At 44.9% G+C, this 20,346-nt stretch overlaps 1 protein-coding gene across 2 annotated transcripts in view; it reads right to left on the bottom strand.

Annotated features, from left to right (window-relative positions):
- Positions 1-20,346, bottom strand: part of tbkbp1 (TBK1 binding protein 1) — a 70,591-nt gene that overhangs the window by 28,475 nt on the left and 21,770 nt on the right. Inside the window, exons 2-3 of one of the 2 annotated variants that reach the window (XM_036946373.2) lie at positions 10,278-10,521; positions 2,653-2,778 (exon numbers count right to left, since the gene is read on the bottom strand). In XM_036946373.2, the coding sequence (XP_036802268.2) occupies positions 2,653-2,778; positions 10,278-10,505 (354 nt within the window). In that variant the 5' untranslated portion in view covers positions 10,506-10,521. Of the gene's footprint in view, positions 1-2,652; positions 2,779-2,900; positions 3,187-10,277; positions 10,522-20,346 lie in introns of those variants that run through there. The other variant, XM_090202092.1, reaches the window with a different exon arrangement.

The raw sequence follows: 20,346 nt of genomic DNA, 5'->3' as shown, positions 1-20,346 counted from the left end.
ATAGCCCTTTCCCAAAAATGCAGAGTTAAAAAGTAAGAAAATTAGCAAATATAAAATAGTAACACAACAACTAACAATAACGAGGCTATATGCAAGGAGTACCGGTACGAGGTATAAGGTAGCTGAGTACTTCTTTAGGGGTAAAAGTGACTAGGAAATCAGGATAGATAATAAACAGAGTAGCAGAAGCTTGAACGTGTGTGTATGGGTGTGTGTGTGTAGCATCAATATCCATGTGTGTGTGTTGGAGTGTCAGTGTCGTGTGTATGAGTGAGTGTGTGGGTAGAGTCCAGTGATTGTGCATAGAGTCAGTCTAAGAGAGTCAGTGACTCTATGCACAGGTCAATGAAATAGTCCGGGTAAACATTTGATTAACTGTTCAGCAGTCTTATAGTTTGGGGGTAGAAGCTTTTCAGGTGCCTTTTGGTCCCAGACTTGGTGCTCCGGTACCGCTTGCCGTGATCGAACCTTGCGGGGGTTCGCCACTGTATATGGCATGGGTGGCTGGGGTCTTTGACAATTTTCCTTCCTCTGACACCGTCTGGTATAAAGGTTCTGGGTGGCAGGGAAGTAGGCCCCAATGATGTACTGGGCCATTCCCACCACCCTCTGTAGCACCTTGCGATCAAAGGCGGTTGCCATACCAAGCGGTGATGAAGCCAGTCAATATGCTCTCAATGGTGCACCTGTACAACTTTTTGAGGATCTGAGGGGCCATGCCAAATCTTTCCAACCTGCTCCACGACAGCTCCGTCGATGTGGAAGCTCCCCCCTCTGTACCCTGTAGTCCACGCTCAGCTCCTTTGTCTTGCTGACGTTGAGGGAGAGGTTGTTGTCCTCGCACCACACTGCCAGGTCTCAGACCTCCTCCCTGTAGGCTGTCTCATTGTCATTGGTGATCAGGCCTACCACTGTGTTGTCAGCAAACTTAATGATGGTAGAGTTGTGCATGGCCACACAGTTGTGAACAGGGAGTACAGGAGGGGATTAAGCATACACCCCTGAGGGGCCCCCATGTTGAGGGTCAGCATGGCAGATATGTTGTTACCTACCCTCACCACCTGGGGGCACCTGTCAGAAAGTCCAGGATCCAGTTGCAGAGGAAGGTGTTCAGTCTCCAGGGTTCCGAGCTTGGTGATGAGCTTGGAGGGGACTATGGTGTTGAACGCTGAGCTGTATTCAGTGATGTGTGCCATCACCAGCCATTCATGGTTACAGTGTCTCCGACAGTCTCGACAGACTTTACATGTATTCTCATTCCATCAATTAGTTTCAACATTGAGACAAAAGACTTTGCAACAATAGTATCTTGGTTACTTTTACACCCACAGATCAAGGCCCGTATTCATAAAGCTTCTCGGAGTAGGATAGGCCATAGAATCTTGTTCATTATTATCTAAAAGGCTAAACTGATCCTATATCAGCACTCCTACTCTGAGACTCTTTGTGAACATGGGCCCTGTCTGATAACTAGATTGTCAAAGTCATAGAAACTCATTACTGATAATGTATGTGGGAGACATGGTGGGCAAATGGATAGATGACTTTGGAAAAAGACAAATGAAAGAGATCAAGATGGAAACAAAGGAGGGGGCGGGAAAGCATCTGATGAGAAAGAGAAAGAGAGCTAGAAAGAAAGAGAGCAAGGGAGACAGAGAAAAAGAGAGAGCGAGAGAGAGGGGAAGAGAGAGAGGAAGAGGTCCAGAGAGAAAGGAGTGAGAGAAAGAGTGAGAGAAAGTCAGAAAAAAGAGAGAGAGGGAAAGAGAGAAAGGGAGCTAGGACAAAGAGAGATATGACATTACTGGATGCTTGAGCAAAGAATTATTCAGCAGCAGCGTGTCTATGGTAACACACTGAAATCACGGCCAAGGTGAGCCAGGCTGTCAACATCGTGACTAAGATGAGTGGATAGCTTTGTGGATAGCAACCATCGTCTTCCTACAGGGGTGGACTGGGACCAGAAATCAGCCCTGGCATTTCTAACACACTGGCCCATTTCTTTCTTTGAGGCCCCCATTATTAACCAGATAATGAGAATTCTGTGCAACAAAAAAAATGAGTTAGACAGGCCCACTAAGAAAATGGACCAGACAAGTCCGCCCCTGTTTTACTAGGTGGAAGCCACCGTTTCAGGTTAGCAGGGGAAGCAAAAAGTGCCTTGACTGTGTATGGAGCATACTCGCTGAGGCGTGACACATTCAATCTTTTATAAAGGCCTGTGTTGAAGTGCTGTGACCTTGTGTCTTCCATGGGCACACTTTGACTCGCTCCCCATAAACCACTTCCTCCCTCTCGCTCTTTTACTCTCTCACAGCTTTGCATACTCCCTCCACACCGCTCCCCCTCACCTCTCCTCTCTTGCCTCTCCTTCCACCCTCTCAGCAAGAGACAAAGTGATATACCATTTTTTTACAGGGAAGAATAGAGTAGTTATTTTGTTTTATGGCCAGAGGAAACACTGCTCTAGCAATGTTTACACTGTGTACAAACTACTGCCTGCTCCCACACACTTATTCTGAAAACCAAAAGCATCTCAGTTTTCACAGTTTGCAAAATCATCCTGTGATTTGATTTGACCACGGAAAGGACAGCAACTGCCTTTCATAAATACTGCATTGTGGGTGGAATTAAATTAACCCCCAGGTGTCTCACCTCGTGAGTGAGGGCGTTGACTCTCTGTTGCAGGTTGCCGTTCTCTGACTGCAGCAGGGCATTCTCCTTGGACTCAAAGCTGCAGTAGGAGTTCCTGTCCTCCCCAAACTCACTGATCATTGGGAACTGGGAAGGGAGAGAGAATCATGGCATTATGTACACATACATACATGGGAAATAAGGGGGATAATTATGCTGTGGTAGCCATGCTGGTTAAGTGTGCCTTGAATTATAAATAAATCACTGACAGTGTCACCAGCAAAGCACCCCCACACAGTCACACCTCCTCCTCCATGCTTCACAGTGGGAACCACATATGCGGAGATCATCCGTTCACCTACTCTGCATCTCACAAAGACACGTAGGTTGGAACCAAAAAATCTCAAATTTGGAGTCATCAGACCAAAGGACAGATTTCTACAGGGAAAATGTCTATTGCTCATGTTTCTTGGCCCAAGCAAGTCTCTTCTTATTATTGGTGTCCTTTAGTAGTGGTTTCTTTGCAGCAATTTGACCATGAAGGCCTGATTCACAGTCTCCTCTGAACAGTTGCTTTTGAGATGTGTCTGTTACTTGAACTCTGTGAAGCATTTATTAAATAAATGCAGGCATCAATCTGAGGTGCAGTTATCTTTAATGAACTTATCCTGTGCAGCAGAGGTAACTCTGGGTCTTCCTCTCCTATGTCGGTCCTCATAAAAGCCAGTTTCATCATAGCGTTTGATGTTTTTTGCGACTGCACTTTAAAACTTTCAAAATCCTTGACATTTTAAAAATGGACTGACCTTCATATCTTAAAGTAATGATGGACTGTTGTTTCTCTTTGCTTATTTGAGCTGTTCTTGACATAATATTGACTTGATATTTTACCAAATAGGGCTACCACCCCTACCTTGTCACAACACAACTGATTGGCTCAAACGCATTAAGGAAAGAAATTCCACAAATTAACTTTTAACAAGGCACACCTGTTAATTGAAATACGATCCAGGTGACTACCTCATGAAGCTGGTTGAGAGAATGCCAAGAGTGTGCAAAGCTGTCATCAAGGCAAATGGTGGCTACTTTGAAGAATCTCAAAGATAAAATATATATTTTGTTTAACACTTCACTTTTTTGGTTACTACATGAATCCATATATGTTATTTCATAGTTTTGATGTCTTCACTATTATTCTACAACGTAGAAAATAGTAAAAAAATAATGAAAAACCCTGGAATGCGTAGGTGTGTACTTTACCTGTGTAAAATAATAATTACATCTTGTTAGACTTTACTGATGTAGGATCTTCATTTGAACCAGTTTGCTACAGCTGGAAAGTAATGCTGCACAACAGGAAATGTGCATTATTATGTGGATTATACGTAATGGACATTTTTGTAGGGGTTGATCTATTTTTTTGTAAGGGAAAATCAAAGGGAAAATTACAAACTTCAGAAGCCTTTTTAAACCTCAAATACACTACGTCTTTTACATTTCCTGCAGGAAAGTTCTCCTGCAACGCGGTGATCCTACATTGTTAGAGAAATACAGAGAAATACAGAGCATAGAGGGACAGCATGAGTGAGTTGAGCATCTGGGGAAACCAAACCAAACAGGGACAACACAAGTTATATAATATAACCAGAAAGCAAATGATGGTTACAGCTCATCTCTCTTTTGGAGAACCTAAATCATCCAGTGATGTTGATGTGAGGAACAAACAGACATTTTCCATTTAGAGGAACACTTCTTTCTACTCAGGCTGAATTAGCAGAGCGTGTTGGAGCTCTGGAAGGAAGTCTCCAGGGCCACACAGTCGTCACACTGTGAAGCACAAGCCACTCTAAACCATGGACGTCATTTGGGTATGGCAGGGTAAGGCAGTCACCATACCCTAGCTCAAGACAATAAATGTAAAGTAGGCTAAAAATCAAACCAATCCCGATTAAAATGCAATGGCTGTTTTCCGTATTGGCTGGCTGTTTTCCGTATTGGCTGGCTGTTTTCCGTATTGGCTGGCTGTTTAGCGTATTTACTGACTGTTTAGCGTATTTACTGACTGGCTTTAGGACCATGCGCAGCATTGCTTGAGGAGCAGCTGCCAGCCTGCATCCTTTTCTCTCCCTTTTAGAAAGCAAAGAGCAGAGACGGTGACAGTTTATCTTGTGAGTCAGCCATTTAGGCAGTGCGCCGATTGCTTTGAATTTGATGTCGGCATTTGAACTTGGCCTTGTAAGCCTTGTTGTAATCTGATAGCCAGGGGCTGAATTGGGAGGTGGGGGGTGGGGAAACCCTATTTTTCAGTGACCGTTCAAAACACAAAGCTATTTTATTACCATTAAAATATAGGCTGTGATAGCTGTAGGCATAATGGATATTCAAATCAAATCAAATGTTATTTGTCACATACACGGGGTTAGCAGATGTTAATACGAGTGTAGCGAAATACTTGTGCTTCTAGTTCCGACAATGCAGTAATAACCAACGAGTAATCTAACCTAACAACAAGGATATTCATTCATCCAGTAGGCTAGTGGAATTTTGGTTTCATGTATTGGTATTCATGTACTTGCTTTTTAGCGCATTTTGGCTTCAAAGACAATAACAATTGTAGGCTATAACAAATGTACATTGTCATGCAGTGACAGAATGATAATTGAGATCATGCAAATCATTAATTATTACTTAGTTGGGCTAACTTTAAAAAAACATTTTTGCTGTAGATCTACTCCATCATCATCCTCTGCCTGCATCTCTAAGACAACAGGTTTTCACAGTCTCACTGCAGAATTAGACGTTGTCCAAATTTGACGTTTGGGGAACATCCATGTTCCCCAAACGTCAAATTTGCTCCTGCTGCTCTGTATCGTTTCATTTCTCCAAACGTCTCCAAACGTCACATTTCAAAGTTAAGTTTAGGCACTCATTCTGAATTCTGAATGGTTAAAGTAAGGGTTAAGGTTTGGGATAGGGTTAAAAATGTAAAAAATAAAAACACTGTCCACGACTGGGATTGAACACGCAACCTTCTGATATATTCGCCCATCCACCACCCCCGTCCACAACACCCTTGCAAAAGTCTACATCAAGCCTACTTGATGGTAATAGTGCTCACTGTTGCCCCCAGTGGCAAGTTTTGAAGACATTTCCGACATCAGAACATGCATAGATGTCCAATTTCGGTCAATCTTGAATGACTGGGCTGCCCTAATCCCTACCTATAGACTACCTGCCTCTGTTATAATGAATTTCCACCTCTCACTCTATCAGTCTTGATTGTCCATCTTCCTCAATTTAAATGAGATTTTCTTATAAATCTTGCAGGCAAAACGTAATTAAACATTGCTACGTTATTTAGCTATAGTGTGGATGTAGAGCTTTTTTTTAAATATAAAAAGCACCCAGATAGTGCAACTACTGCATAGGCAACACAATAATATCAGACAGAGACAAGCTGGCCCGGGGAAGAAAATGTGTGAGCCGCCCCCTCATTGGCTACTATGTTGCAATATCAATATTTGTTGATGCAAAATGTTTCAATATTCTCTGATCCGGCTAGTTTGTTGATACAATGTTTCAATATTCTCAGAGCTACCTTGTTGATACAATGCTTCGATATTCGCAGAAGGTTTCCCTACCCTGGCGAATAATGCAGACAGGCAAATGCAAAACTGAGCGGGAAGCGCACAAGACAACGTTGGTGGGAAGCCCAGGAGACAATGACACTCTCGTAATAGCCTTCACAAGGGTGGCTTTATAAAGCCTAAAGCAGGGGGTCGGCAACCTTTTCATGTGGAGTGCCAATTTACAATTGATCCTACCATTTCTTAAGATCTGTGTGCTAGTTATGATACCTAACTGTGCTAAAATACATTTTAATTGCCCATGAACAAAATAATTCTAGACTGGCCACTAAACTGTCCATTCAGCTCCATGCCACGGAGCTCCACTATGTCTACCTGTAGGCTACCAAGGAGCTAAACACTTATAAAAAGGCATGTGTAGATGTTCCTTTTGTATTTCGTGATTTTATGTCACTCTTTGGTTGAGTTTGTCATCATGAGTCCCTGTCGATTGTAGACTTAAGTAAGTCTTTGATGTATGCAGGGGTGCATTTTTGTCCCCCCCCCAGTTCTATAATAAGAAGGTGATACAAAACGAGGCAACGGTGTGCTTTAGGACCATGCGGACGCCCCCGAGCCCCCCCCCCCACACACATTTCTAAAACCAAAATTGCGCCCCTGGATGTATGCCTTTTATTTCAAATCATGTGTAGGATTTATCTGGCATAGTTCGCGGTCAGCTGTTTCTTTTACTCCGGTTACTTTCACATTGATGTCGGCCTTGTTTTTATTTTTTATTTCGGCTTTATTTAACCAGATAGGCCAGTTGAGAACAAGTTCTCATTCACAACTGCGACCTGGCCAAGATAAAGCAAGGCAGTGCGACACAAACAAAATTTTCGATTTTTGCACTTTGTTCCAGGCTTTGGGGGTGACCAGTGAAATATACCTGCTGGAGCGCGTGCTACAGTATGGGTGGGTGTTGCTATGGTGACCAGTGAGCTGAGATAAGGCGGAGCTTTACCTAGCAAAGACTTGTGCAAGTAGAAATGGTGTGCAAAAGAGCAAAAAAAAGTCAATAAAAACAATATGGGGATGACCTGGAGCCAGTGGGTTTGGGGATGACCTGGAGCCAGTGGGTTTGGCGACGAATATGTAGCGAGGACCAGCCAACGAGAGCATACAGGTCGCAGTGGTGGATAGTATATGGGGCTTTGGTGACAAATCGAATGGCACAGTGATAGACTGCATGCAATTTGCTGAGTAGAGTATTGTAGGCTATTTTGTAAATTACATTGCCAAAGTCGAGGATCGGTAGGATAGTCAGTTTTACGAGGGTATGTTTGGCAGCATGAGTGAAGTAGGAAGCCAATTCTAGATTTAATTTTGGATTGGAGATGCTTAATGTGAGTCTGGAAGGAGAGTTTACAGTCTGGCCAGACACCTAGGTATTTATAGTTGTCCACATATTCTAAATTCTATATTCTATTCTAAGAACCGTCCAGAGTAGTGATGCTAGTCGGGCGGGCAGGTGCGGGCAGCGATCGGTTGAAGAACATGCATTTCGTTTTACTAGCATTTAAGAGCAGTTGCAGGCCACGGAAGGAGTGTTGTATGACGTTGAAGCTCGTTTGGAAAGAAGGGCCAGATGTCCAAAGAAGGGCCAGAGGTATACAGAATGGTGTCGTCTGCGTAGAGGTGGATCAAAGAATCAGCGACATCATTGATATATACAGAGAAAAGAGTCGGCCCGAGAAGTTGTGACTCGATTGCGTGTATTATGCTTATATTTATTTACTGTATGCGCCATTACACAAGTAAATGAGTCAATTTATGACGAGGAGGACAGTTGTGGTTCACATTGTACACTCAGTTTCACAGACATTTAAGCCAAATACTGCAGTTATAATTCATGTCTGGGGTCCTTTTGGTTTGTTTTTGCTGTTCTCCATATAATTTGTGAGTTTTTCAATTGTGTCAAAATGCAGTAAATGAGCCTGAAACTTAAAAATGCCTTGGGGGAATTGACCCCCCCCCCACCCCACTTTGCCATACCCTAGGTTTAGCTGAACTGACGCACCTGCTCTAAACTCTCTACTTGTCATCCACCTTACTTTAAACCAGCCTTAACATTGGAGAATTTTTTAAAAACATTTTCATATCTGCAACTCATATTCAGACCAACTAATTCCTCACATTTGTGCAATTTTGGAAAGGCCAATCGCATTATCAAAAAAAAATAGCACAGACTAGCTACGTAATGTATTTAAACAGGCACAGCACATCGTATTTAGTAGGAATCTTGCTATTCTATTTCATCTGTCACAAGAGAATAATTCAGTACTAACCAAATCAACGCATTCTTTTTTGGGGTGATTAAAACTGAACAAACTGTTATTTTAATAAAGACTTTATAGGCATTCAACCGCACTGCAACCTTATGGAGGCCAAAAGCCTTGAGTGCCAGCTGCTTTCCTAATGGACAGTCTGTTACTGAGGGTACATACATCTGGGGGGGCAGGACAGAGACAAAAATAGCAATCTCAAGCCCCGAGGGCACTCTCTTCACCACCCTCCCGCTCACTCTCTTCTCCTCTTTATTTCTCTCTCTCTTGCCCTTCTCTCTGTACCTTGCTCTTCACCCATCTCTCTCTCTTCCCTCCACCCCTCTCTCTCCATCCTGTCCGCTTTCTCTCCTCTCTTTCATCCCACCTGCAGCGTTGTCCCACAGGGTCACATTAGAGTCCCCCCTGCCAGGTGGGGCAGCTCAGACTGTTCATCTGCTGCACCAGCTGTGTTCCTCTACACTACTTCTCCTGCTACTCCATGCATGTAGAGAGCGGGGGTGACACATCACTTACTCAGCACAATACCACCACAGATGGGATACTGAGACCTCGTCCCTCACATGCAACATGCAACAGTGGTAGTCATCAACACAGGGCATATGGAAGCTAGATCCGTCAGTAAGTAGCCTTGCACGAGACTTGGCGTCTGCGAGCTGGAACAGCTCATAGGAGCAGGAGACTCCTTTTTCTGTAGCGTGAGGCAGCTTGATGTGCAAGTACACCCCCTGGACAGGTATGACTCGGCCGGGGATCAAACTCTCAACCTTCCAATATCAGGGTGGACACTCTAATCACAAGGCCGTCAGTAAGTAAGTGAGACTCCTGGGCAATTCCACGTTTAAAAACAAAAACCATCGATTTAAAAGTTTAACAAACCATTCAAACTATGCTCAATGACTACTTTGAACTATTTACACAGTAAAAATATATACAGTACCAGTCAAAAGCTTAGACACATACTTTGTATTTGAGATTCTTAAAAGTAGCCACCATTTGCCTTGATAACAGCTTTGCACACTCCTCGCATTCTCTCAACCAGCTTCATGAGGTAGTCACCTGGAAGGCATTTCAATTAACAGGTGTGCCTTGTTAAAAGTTTGTTAAAAATGTGTGGAATTTCTTTCATTCTTAATGCGTTTCAGCCAATCAGTTGTGTTGTGACAAGGTAGGGGTGGTAAACAGAAGATAGCACTATTTGGTAAAAGATAAAGCCCATATTATGGCAAGAACAGCTCAAATAAGCAAAGAGAAACAACTGTCCATCATTACTTTAAGACATGAAGGTCAGTCAATATGGAAAATGTCAAGAACTTTGAAAGTTTCTTCAAGTGCATTCGCTAAAACCATCAAGCTCTATGATGAAACTGGCTCTCATGAGGACTGCCACAGGAAAGGAAGACCCAGAGTTAATTATGCTGCACAGGATAAGTTCATTAGAGTTAACTGCACCTCAGATTGCAGCCCAAATAAATGCTTCACAGAGTTCAGGTAACAGACACATCTCAACATGTTCAGTGGTGACTGCATGAATCAGGCTTTCATGGTTGAATTGGTGCAAAGAAACCACTACTAAAGGACACCAATAATAAGAAGAGACTTGCTTGGGCCAAAGAGTTTGTCTTTCCCAGAAACATCTCAGACCCCTAACTGGAGCTTAGACTATTTCCTGGTCATGTCACATGGTCAGGATCAGGAAAAGCTCATCTGTCAACCTATCAGCTCTGAGGCCTACCTTGATCTCGTAGATCTTGAGCTTCCTCTTAATGCCGCTGTTCTCTCTCTCCAGGCCCGCCAGCCGTGTCTTGATGTCCTGGTAGGCGGTGATGAGTGTGAAGTGGGAGGCGGAGTACATGTCTTCAGGGAGGGGTGAGGAGGACCAGCCCACGTCGCCACAGCCGTCCTCTTTTAAGCCCTCGCCACCTCCCAGCAGCCTAAGCTCACCGCCGAATAGAGACTCCATTGCTCAGAGCCTCAACCTGCCAGAGGGGGAGAGAGATGATTAGTAGGAAGATACACAACATGACCAAAAGTATGTGGACACCTGCTCGTCAAACATGTCGTTCCAAAATCATGGGCATTGAAATGGTGTTGGTCCCCCCTTTGCTGCTATAACAAATCAAATCAAAGTTTATTTGTCACGTGCGCCGAATACAACAGGTGCAAACCTTACAGTGGAATGCTTACTTACAGGCTCTAACCAATGGCGCAGGAAAAAAAGGTGTGTGTGTGTGTGTGTGTGTAGGTGAGTAAAGAAATAAAACAACAGTAAAAAGACATTTGAAAAAAAGAGTAGGAAGGCTATATACAGACACCTGTTAGTCAGGCTTATTGAGGTAGTATGTACATGTAGGTATCGTTAAAGTGCCTATGCATATAGGCTATGATGAACAGAGTAGCAGGAGCGTAAAAGAGGGGTTGGCGGATGGTGGGACACAATGAAGATAGCCCGGTTAGCCAATGTGTGGGAGCACTGGTTGGTGGGGCCAATTTAGGTAGTATGTACATGAATGTATAGTTAAAGTGACTATGCATATAAGATAAACAGAGTAGCAGCAGCGTAAAAGAGGGGTTGGGGGTGGCACACAATGCAAATAGTCCGGGTAGCCATTTGATTACCTGTTCAGGAGTCTTATGGCTTGGGGGTAAAAACTGTTGAGAAGCCTTTTTGTCCTAGACTTGGCACTCCGGTACAGCTTGCCATGCGGTATTAGAGAGAACAGGGGTGGCTGGGGTCTTTGGCAATTTTTAGGGCCTTCCTCTGACACCGCCTGGTGTAGAGGTCCTGGATGGCAGGCAGCTTTGCCCCAGTGATGTACTGGGCCATACGCACTACCCTCTGAAGTGCCTTGTGGTCGGAGGCCGAGCAATTGCCGTACTAGGCAGTGATGCAACCGGTCAGGATGCTCTCGATGTTGCAGCTGTGGAACCCTTTGAGGATCTCAGGACCCATGCCAAATATTTTTAGTTTCCTGAGGGGGAATAGGCTTTGTTGTGCACTCTTCACGACTGTCTTGGTGTGTTTGGACCAATCTAGTTTGTTGTTGATGTGGACACCAAGGAATTTGAAGCGCTCAACCTGCTCCACTACAGCCCAGTTGATGAGAATGGGGAAGTGCTCTGTGCTCCTTTTCCTGTAGTCCACAATCATCTTCTTAGTCTTGGTTACGTTGAGGGATAGGTTGTTATTCTGGCACCACCCGGCCAGGTCTCTGACCTCCTTCCTATAGGCTGTCTCGTCGTTGTCGGTGATCAGGCCTACCACTGTTGTGTCGTCAGCAAACTTAATGATGGTGTTGGAGTCGTGCCTGGCCATGCAGTCGTGGGTGAACAGGGAGTACAGGAGGGGAATGAGCACGCACCCCTGGGGAGCTCCAGTGTTGAGGATCAGCATGGCAGATGTGTTGCTACCTACCCTCACCACCTGGGGGCGGCCTGTCAGGAAGTCCAGGATCCAGTTGCCGAGGGAGGTGTTTAGTCCCAGGATCCTTAGCTTGGTGATGAACTTTGAGGGTACTATGGTGTTGAACGCTGAGCTGTAGTCAATGAACAGCATCCTCACATAGGTGTTCCTTTTGTCCAGGTGGGAAAGGGCAGTGTGGAGTGCAATAGAGATTGCATCATCTGTGGATCTGTTTGGGCGGTATGCAAATTGGAGTGGGTCTAGGGTTTCTGGGATAATGGTGATGATATGAGCCATTACCAGCCTTTCAAAGCACTTCATGGCTACGGACGTGAGTGCTACAGGTCTGTAGTCATTTAGGCAGGTTGCCTTTGTGTTCTTGGGCACAGGGACTATGGTGGTCTGCTTGAAGCATGTTGGTATTACAGACTTAATCAGGGACATGTTGAAAATGTCAGTGAAGACACCTGCCATTTGGTCAGCACACGTCCTGGTAATCCGTCTGGCCCCGCGGCCTTGTGTATGTTGACCTGTTTAAAGGTCTTACTCACGTCGGCTACGGAGAGCGTGATCACACAGTCGTCCGGAACAGCTGATGCTCTCATGCATGCCTCAGTGTTGCTTGCCTCAAAGCGAGCATAGAAGTGATTTAGCTCGTCTGGTAGGCTTGTGTCACTGGGCAGCCCGCGGCTGTGCTTCCCTTGTAGTCTGTAATAGTTTACAAGCCCTGCCACATCCGACGAGCGTCGGAGCCGGTGTAGTATGATTCAATCTTAACCCTGTATTGACGCTTTGCCTGTTTGATGGTTCGTCGCAGGGCATAGCAGGATTTCTTGTAAGCTTCCGGGTTAGAGTCCCGCACCTTGAAAGCGGCAGCTCTACCCTATAGCTCAGTGCAAATGTTGCCTGTAATCCATGGCTTCTGGTTGGGGTATGTACGTACAGTCACTGTGGGGACGACGTCCTCAATGCACTTATTGATAAAGCCAGTGACTGATGTGGTGTATTCCTCAATGTCATCGGAAGAATCAGAGAACATGTTCCAGTCTGTGATAGCAAAGCAGTCCTGTAGTTTAGCATCTGCTTCATCTGACCATTTTTTTAAAGACCGAGTCACTGGTGCTTCCTGCTTTAATTTTTGCTTGTAAGCAGGAATCAGGAGGATAGAGTTGTGGTCGGATTTACTAAATGGAGGAAAGGGGAGCTTTGTACGCGTCTCTGTGTGTGGAGTACAGGTGACCTAGAATTTTTTTCCCTCTGGTTGCACATTTAACATGTTGATAGAGATTTGGTAGAACTGATTTAAGTTTCCCTGCATTAAAGTCTCCGGCCACTAGGAGCGCCGCCTCTGGGTGAGTGATTTCCTGTTTACTTATTTCCTTATACAGCTGACTGAGTGCGGTCTTAGTGCCAGCATCTGTCTGTGGTGGTAAATAAACAGCCATGAAAACTATAGCTGAGAACTCTCTAGGCAAGTAGTGTGGCCTGCAGTTTATCACAATATACTCTACTTCAGGCGAGCAAAATCTAGAGACTTCCTTAGATTCGTGCACCAGCTATTGTTTACAAATATGCACAGATTGACCCCCCCTCGTCTTACCGGAGTGTTCTGTTCTATCCTGCCGGTGCAGCTTGTATCCCGCTAGCTGAATATCCATGTCGTCTTTCAGCCACGATTCCGTGAAGCATAGGATATTACAGTCTTTGATATCCCGTTGGTAGGATATTCATGATCTTATCTCGTCTAGTTAATTGTCCAATGATTGCACGTTGGCGAGCAACGGCAGCTTTCCTAGTTGTCTTCTGTGGGTCCGGACAAGACATCCGGCTCTTCGTCCTCTGTGTCGCTTCCTTTTGCGAATAATTGAGATATCTGCCCTGTAGGGTGTTTGGAGAATATCGTGCAAGTCCTGCTTGCTGCTGTTGTTGTTGTTGTTGTTGAAGAAGAAATCTTTGTCTAATCCGAGGTGTGTGATCACTGTCCTGATATCCAGAAGCTCTTTTCTTCTGTTTTGTACATAATGCAGTAACATCATGTACAAAATAATTTTAAAATATTGCGAAAATAAAACGTATAATAGCTCAATTGGTTAGGAGACCGTAAAACGGCAGCCATCTCCTCCGGCGCCATTTTAGCCTCCACTATTCTGGGAAGGCTTTCCACTAGATGCTGGAACATGGCTGAGGCGACTTGCTTCCATTCAGCCACAAGAGCATTAGTGAGGTCGGGCACTGATTTTTGGCGATTAGGCCTGGCTCGCAGTCGCCGTTCCAAATCATCCCAAAGGTGTTCAATGGGGTTGAAGTCAGGGCTCTGTGCAGGCCAGTCAAGTTACTCCACACCGTTTACTTGGCTTATCACGCTCTAGCGACTCCCTTCGGTCGTCAGTTGAACGGTGTTTCCTCCAACACATTGATGCGGCTGGCTTCCGGGTAAAGCGGGCGGGTGTTAAGAAGCGCGGTTTGGCGGGTCATGTTTCGGAGGACCCATGACTCAACCTTCGCCTTCCGAGCCCATTTGGGAGTTGCAGCTATGAGACAATATCGAAATTGGGGATAAAAAAGGGGGGTAAAAAAAATTGATATAAAGTTACTCCACACTGATCTCAACAAACCAATTCTGTATGGATCTTGCTTTGTACACGGAGCATTGTCATGCTGAAACAGGAAAGGGCGTTCCCCAAACAAAGTTAAATGCACAGAATCGTCTAGAATGTCATTGTATGCTGTAGCGTTAAGATTTCTCTTCACTGGAACTAAGGGGCCTAGCCCGAACCATGAACAGTCCCAGACCGTTATTCCTCCTCCACCAAACTTTACAGTTGGCACTATGCATTCGGGCAGGTAGCGTTTTCCTGGCACCCGCCAAACCCAGATTCGTCCGTCGGACTGCCAGATGATGAAGCGTGATTCATCACTCCAGAGAACGCGTTTCCACTGCTCCAGAGTCCAATGGTGGCGAGCTTTACACCACTCCAGCCGACGCTTGGCATCGCGCATGGTGATCATAGGCTTATGTGCGGCTGCTCGACCATGGAAACCCATTTCATGAAGCTCTTGACGAACAGTTATTGTGCTGAAGTTGCTGCTAGAGGCAGTTTGGAACTGGGTAGTGAGTGTTGCAACCATGGACAGACAATTTTTACGCGCTACGTGCTTCAGCACTCAGCGGTCCCGTTCTGTGAGCTTGTGTGGCCTACCACTTTGCGGCTGAGCCGTTGTTGTTCCTAGACATTTCCACTTCACAATAACAGCACTTACAGTTGACGGGCAACTCTAGCAGGGAAGAAATGTTACGAACTGACTTGTTGGAAAGGTGGCATCCTATGACGGTGCCACGTTGAAAGTCACTGAGCGCTTCAGTAAAACCATACTACTGCCATTGTTTGTCTATGGAGATTGCATGGCGGTGTGCTCGATTTTATACACCTGTCAGCAACAGGTATGTGGCTGAATTCCACAAATTTGAAGCGGTGTCCACATACTTTTGCATATATAGTGCATGTAGATATGTGTGGTGTGCGTCCAGTTGCATCCTTTTTTCGATGCCAAATCCACCACTGGTGTGCATGGCCAAAGAGCTCTCTGCATAATTTCTGTGTAACACCTGGTCCAGTCATCACTAATTGTACAAAGGTACTCATACTACAGTAATATTCATAACTGGAGCTTCTGGCTGCTCTCAAATCATCACTCCATGCTTTCAGCATCCTGACGAAGACGTTGCTAAAATGCCAGGAAGGCTAATGCCGCTCCTTGCATGTCTATAAACAGACTCTAATGGGGACTTCCAGACTCTTCTGGCACTGACACTGTAAAATATTCAGTGAGTGAAAGGGCAGTGAGAAGCATAGACGTCAGTGGCAACTGACAAGTTCACAAGCTGCCTCACCACAGTATTTTCCCTAGATATCCTATGCTAACACTCTAGGCTAGCCTTGTGCTCTGAGCATGCTAGCTAGCCATGCTAACTGACCAACCATGCTAATTCACAGTAACCTGACCTCAGTCTCCTCACGTTCCACCATGACTTTGGGGGGTTAGTTGTCATGGAAGATGAAGTGCACCACCGATGATATCAGTAACCTCTATTTATGAGGCGGTTCACTGCACAAGAGAGTCACATAGGCCTACAGGGAGGCTGATCCAACTACTTTAACAAACAGCAGAAAAGTGTGGACCTGCCCAATGCAAGATCCAATTGAAATGTCTTTTGAAATGGTTGTAGGACACCTTTTCTGAAATCAAGTCTTTGTGGTATATACTTGACAACAATACTATAACTGGCCGTGGATATTGTAGTTAATTTGGCTTATAACAAAGGTGTGTAAAAAGTTCCAGGGCTGCTTGCTTCGTGACTTAGGCATTGCCTACTCAGCTATTTTAATCATATCTGCTTACTGCTCTATTCCTTGTGTTTCTACTAAAACGCCTCAAGTCTCTAAGAGCTTTGCACACCTGGATTGTACAATATTATTCTTTTAAAAAAATCTTCAAGTTGATTGTTGATCATTCATGGACAGCCATTTTCAAATCTTGCCATAGATTTTCAAACCGATTTAAGTCAAAACTGTAACTAGGCTTTCAGGAACATTCAATGCCGTCTTGGTAAGCAATTCCCGTGTTCCAGAACTTGTCTCCCAGTGTCTGTTGGAAAGCAGACTGAACCAGGTATTCCTCTAGTATTTTGCCTGTGCTTATAGCTGTGTTATAAGCATGTGCTTATAGTATTCCATTCGTTTTTATGTCAAATAAAATCCGTAATCCTGGCCGATTGCAAGCATTCACATAACATGATGCAGCCAGCACCATGCTTGAAAATATGAAGAGTGGTACTCAGTGATGTGTTGTGTTGGATTTGCCCCAAACATAACGCTTTATATTCAGGACATAAAGTGAATTTCTTTGCCACATTTTCTCCAGTTTTACTTTAGTGCCTTATTGCAAACAGGATGCATGTTTTGGAATATTTTTTATTCGGTACAGGCTTCCTTCTTTTCACTCTGTAATTTAGGTATTGTGGAGTAACTACAATGTTGTTGATCCATCCTCAGTTTGCTCATATCACAAACATTCAACTCTGTAACTGTTTTAAAATCCCCATTGGCCTCATGGTGAAATCCCTGAGCTATTTACAACTGAGTTTGGAAGGACGCCTGTATCTTTGTAGTGACTGGGTGTAATGATGCACTCTCCAAAGCCTAATTAATAACTTAAATAATTAGAATGTTAGTCACAGAATATGATGTGTTTTGTTAAGCACATTTTTACTCCTGAACTTATTTAAGGGGCTGAATACTTATTTTCTACAAACAAATTCCACTTTGACATTATGGGGTATGTGTGTAGATCAGTGACACAATATCTCAATGTGATCTATTTTAAATGCAGGCTGTAACACAACAAAATTTGGAAAAAGTACTGGGGTGTGAATACTTTCTGAAGACACTGTATATATACTGCTCAAAAAAATAAAGGGAACACTTAAACAACACAATGTAACTCCAAGTCAATCACACTTCTGTGAAATCAAACTGTCCACTTAGGAAGCAACACTGATTGACAATACATTGCACATGCTGTTGTGCAAATGGAATAGACAACAGGTGGAAATAATTAGCAAGACACCCCCAATAAAGGAGTGGTTCTGCAGGTGGTGACCACAGACCACTTCTCAGTTCCTATGCTTCCTGGCTGATGTTTTGGTCACTTTTGAATGCTGGCGGTGTTTTCACTCTAGTGGTAGCATGAGGCAGAGTCTACAACCCACACAAGTGGCTCAGGTAGTGCAGCTCATCCAGGATGGCACATTAATGCGAGCTGTGGCAAGAAGGTTTGCTCTGTCTTTCAGCGTAGTGTCCAGAGCATGGAGGCGCTACCAGGAGACAGGCCAGTACATCAGGAGACGTGGAGGAGGCCGTAGGAGGGCAACAACCCAGCAGCAGGACCGCTACCTCCGCCTTTGTGCAAGGAGGAGCAGGAGGAGCACTGCCAGAGCCCTGCAAAATGACCTCCAGCAGGCCACAAATGTGCATGTGTCTGCTCAAACGGTCAGAAACAGACTCCATGAGGGTGGTATTAGGGCCCGACGTCCACAGGTGGGGGTTGTGCTTACAGCCCAACACCGTGCAGGACGTTTGGCATTTGCCAGAGAACACCAAGATTGGCAAATTCGCCACTGGCGCCCTGTGCTCTTCACAGATGAAAGCAGGTTCACACTGACAGACGTGACAGAGTCTGGAGATGCCGTGGGGAACGTTCTGCTGCCTGCAACATCCTCCAGCATGACCGGTTTGGCGGTGGGTCAGTCATGGTGTGGGGTGGCATTTCTTTGGGGGGCCGCACAGCCCTCCATGTGCTCGCCAGAGGTAGCCTGACTGCCATTAGGTACCGAGATGAGATCCTCAGACCCCTTGTGAGACCATATGCTGGTGCGGTTGGCCCTGGGTTCCTCCTAATGCAAGACAATGCTAGACCTCATGTGGCTGGAGTGTGTCAGCAGTTCCTGCAAGAGGAAGGCATTGATGCTATGGACTGGCCCGCCCGTTCCCCAGACCTGAATCCAATTGAGCACATCTGGGACATCATGTCTCGCTCCATCCACCAACACCACGTTGCACCACAGACTGTCCAGGAGTTGGCGGATGCTTTAGTCCAGGTCTGGGAGGAGATCCCTCAGGAGACCATCCGCCACCTCATCAGGAGCATGCCCAGGTGTTGTAGGGAGGTCATACAGGCACGTGGAGGCCACACACACTACTGAGCCTCATTTGGACTTGTTTTAAGGACATTACATCAAAGTTGGATCAGCCTTAGTGTGGTTTTCCACTTTCATTTTGAGTGTGACTCCAAATCCAGACCTCCATGGGTTGATAAATTTGATTTCCATTGATAATTTTTGTGTGATTTTGTTGTCAGCACATTCAACTATGTAAAGAAAAAAGTATTTAATAAGAATATTTCATTCATTCAGATCTAGGATGTGTTATTTTAGTGTTCCCTTTATTTTTTTGAGCAGTGTACACTGAACAAAAATATCAATGCAACATGCAACAATTTCAAAGATTTTACTGAGTTAACAGTTCATACGAGGAAATCAGTCAATTTAAATAATTTAATTAGGCCCGAAATCTATGGCTTTCACATGACTTCACAGATACCTTTTAAAAAAAAGGCAGGGGCGTCGATCAGAAAACCAGTCAGTATCTGGTGTGACCAGCATTTGCCTCATGCAGCGCGACACATCTCCTTCGCATAGAGTTGATCAGACTGTAGAGTGTGGCCTGTGGAATGTTGTCCCACTCCTCTTCAATTGCTGTGTGAAGTTGCTGGATATTGGCGGAAACTGGAATACGTTGTCATACACGTCGATCCAGAGCATCCCAAACATGCTCAATGGGTGATTATGCAGGCCATGGAAGAACTGGGAATTTGTTTGCCCTAAGTACAACCTCAATGCGTCATGTGCATGGACTATACATAGCATTCTACAGGGATGCTGGCCCATGTTGACTCCAATGCTTCCCACAGTTTTGTAAAGTGGGCTGGATGCCCTTTGGGTGGTGGACCATTCTTGATACACACGCAAAACTGTTGAGCGTGAAATACCCAGCAGAGTTGCACTTCTTGACACAAACCGGTGCGCCTGGCACCTACTACCTTACCCTGTTCAAAGGCACTTCAATATTTTGTCTTGCCCATTCACCCTCTGAATAGCACACGTACACAATCCATGTCTCAAATGTCTCAAGGCTTAATAGGGATTACTGCACTGTCAGAGATAGAAACACAAGCATTTCGCACCTGCGATAACATCTACAAATCTGTGTACCCCACCAATAAACTTTGATTTGGAGAGACAGGGCATTTATCACTGACTGGCCTTTCTCTGGCTGCTGCATACTCAGCTAGCTAGCTTCCCTCCACAAAATATTGTCTCTCTTTTTGTCTCTCTCTCTCGCTCTGTCACCCCTCACCTCTCTCTCTCAGTACTCTATATCTCTCAAACCTACTGGGCTCTAGCTGCCTCCCCCTCCCTGCCCGCTTCATTAGAGCGATTGCTACAGGAAGTCATACATTACCTGGGGCTGAGATGGCACACATTGCACCGGCACACACAGAGACAGAGCGCCGCAGTACTCTCCCGAGAGCAAATGGGCACCTTCTACCACCTTTTATGGCTGTACTACAGCCACATATAGCACCGGATACTGTGCATACTGGTGAGGTCGCTACAGTAACAGAGATTCAGCGTTGTGGTTCAGATTCATCAAAGGACCTCATTAGGGAAGAAATTAATGCTTTATTGATAGTTACTGAAAAATGATGATATCAGCATGCATAATATTGCATAATCAGTGTCTGTTGTTGCCACCAGCCTTTTGTCTTGTGTGGTGTGCCT

This window comes from Oncorhynchus mykiss, chromosome 16 (assembly GCF_057628025.1).
Source record: "Oncorhynchus mykiss isolate SJ-2025 chromosome 16, ASM5762802v1, whole genome shotgun sequence".
NCBI lineage: Eukaryota > Metazoa > Chordata > Actinopteri > Salmoniformes > Salmonidae > Oncorhynchus > Oncorhynchus mykiss.
This window is presented reverse-complemented; position numbering and strand designations above follow the sequence as displayed.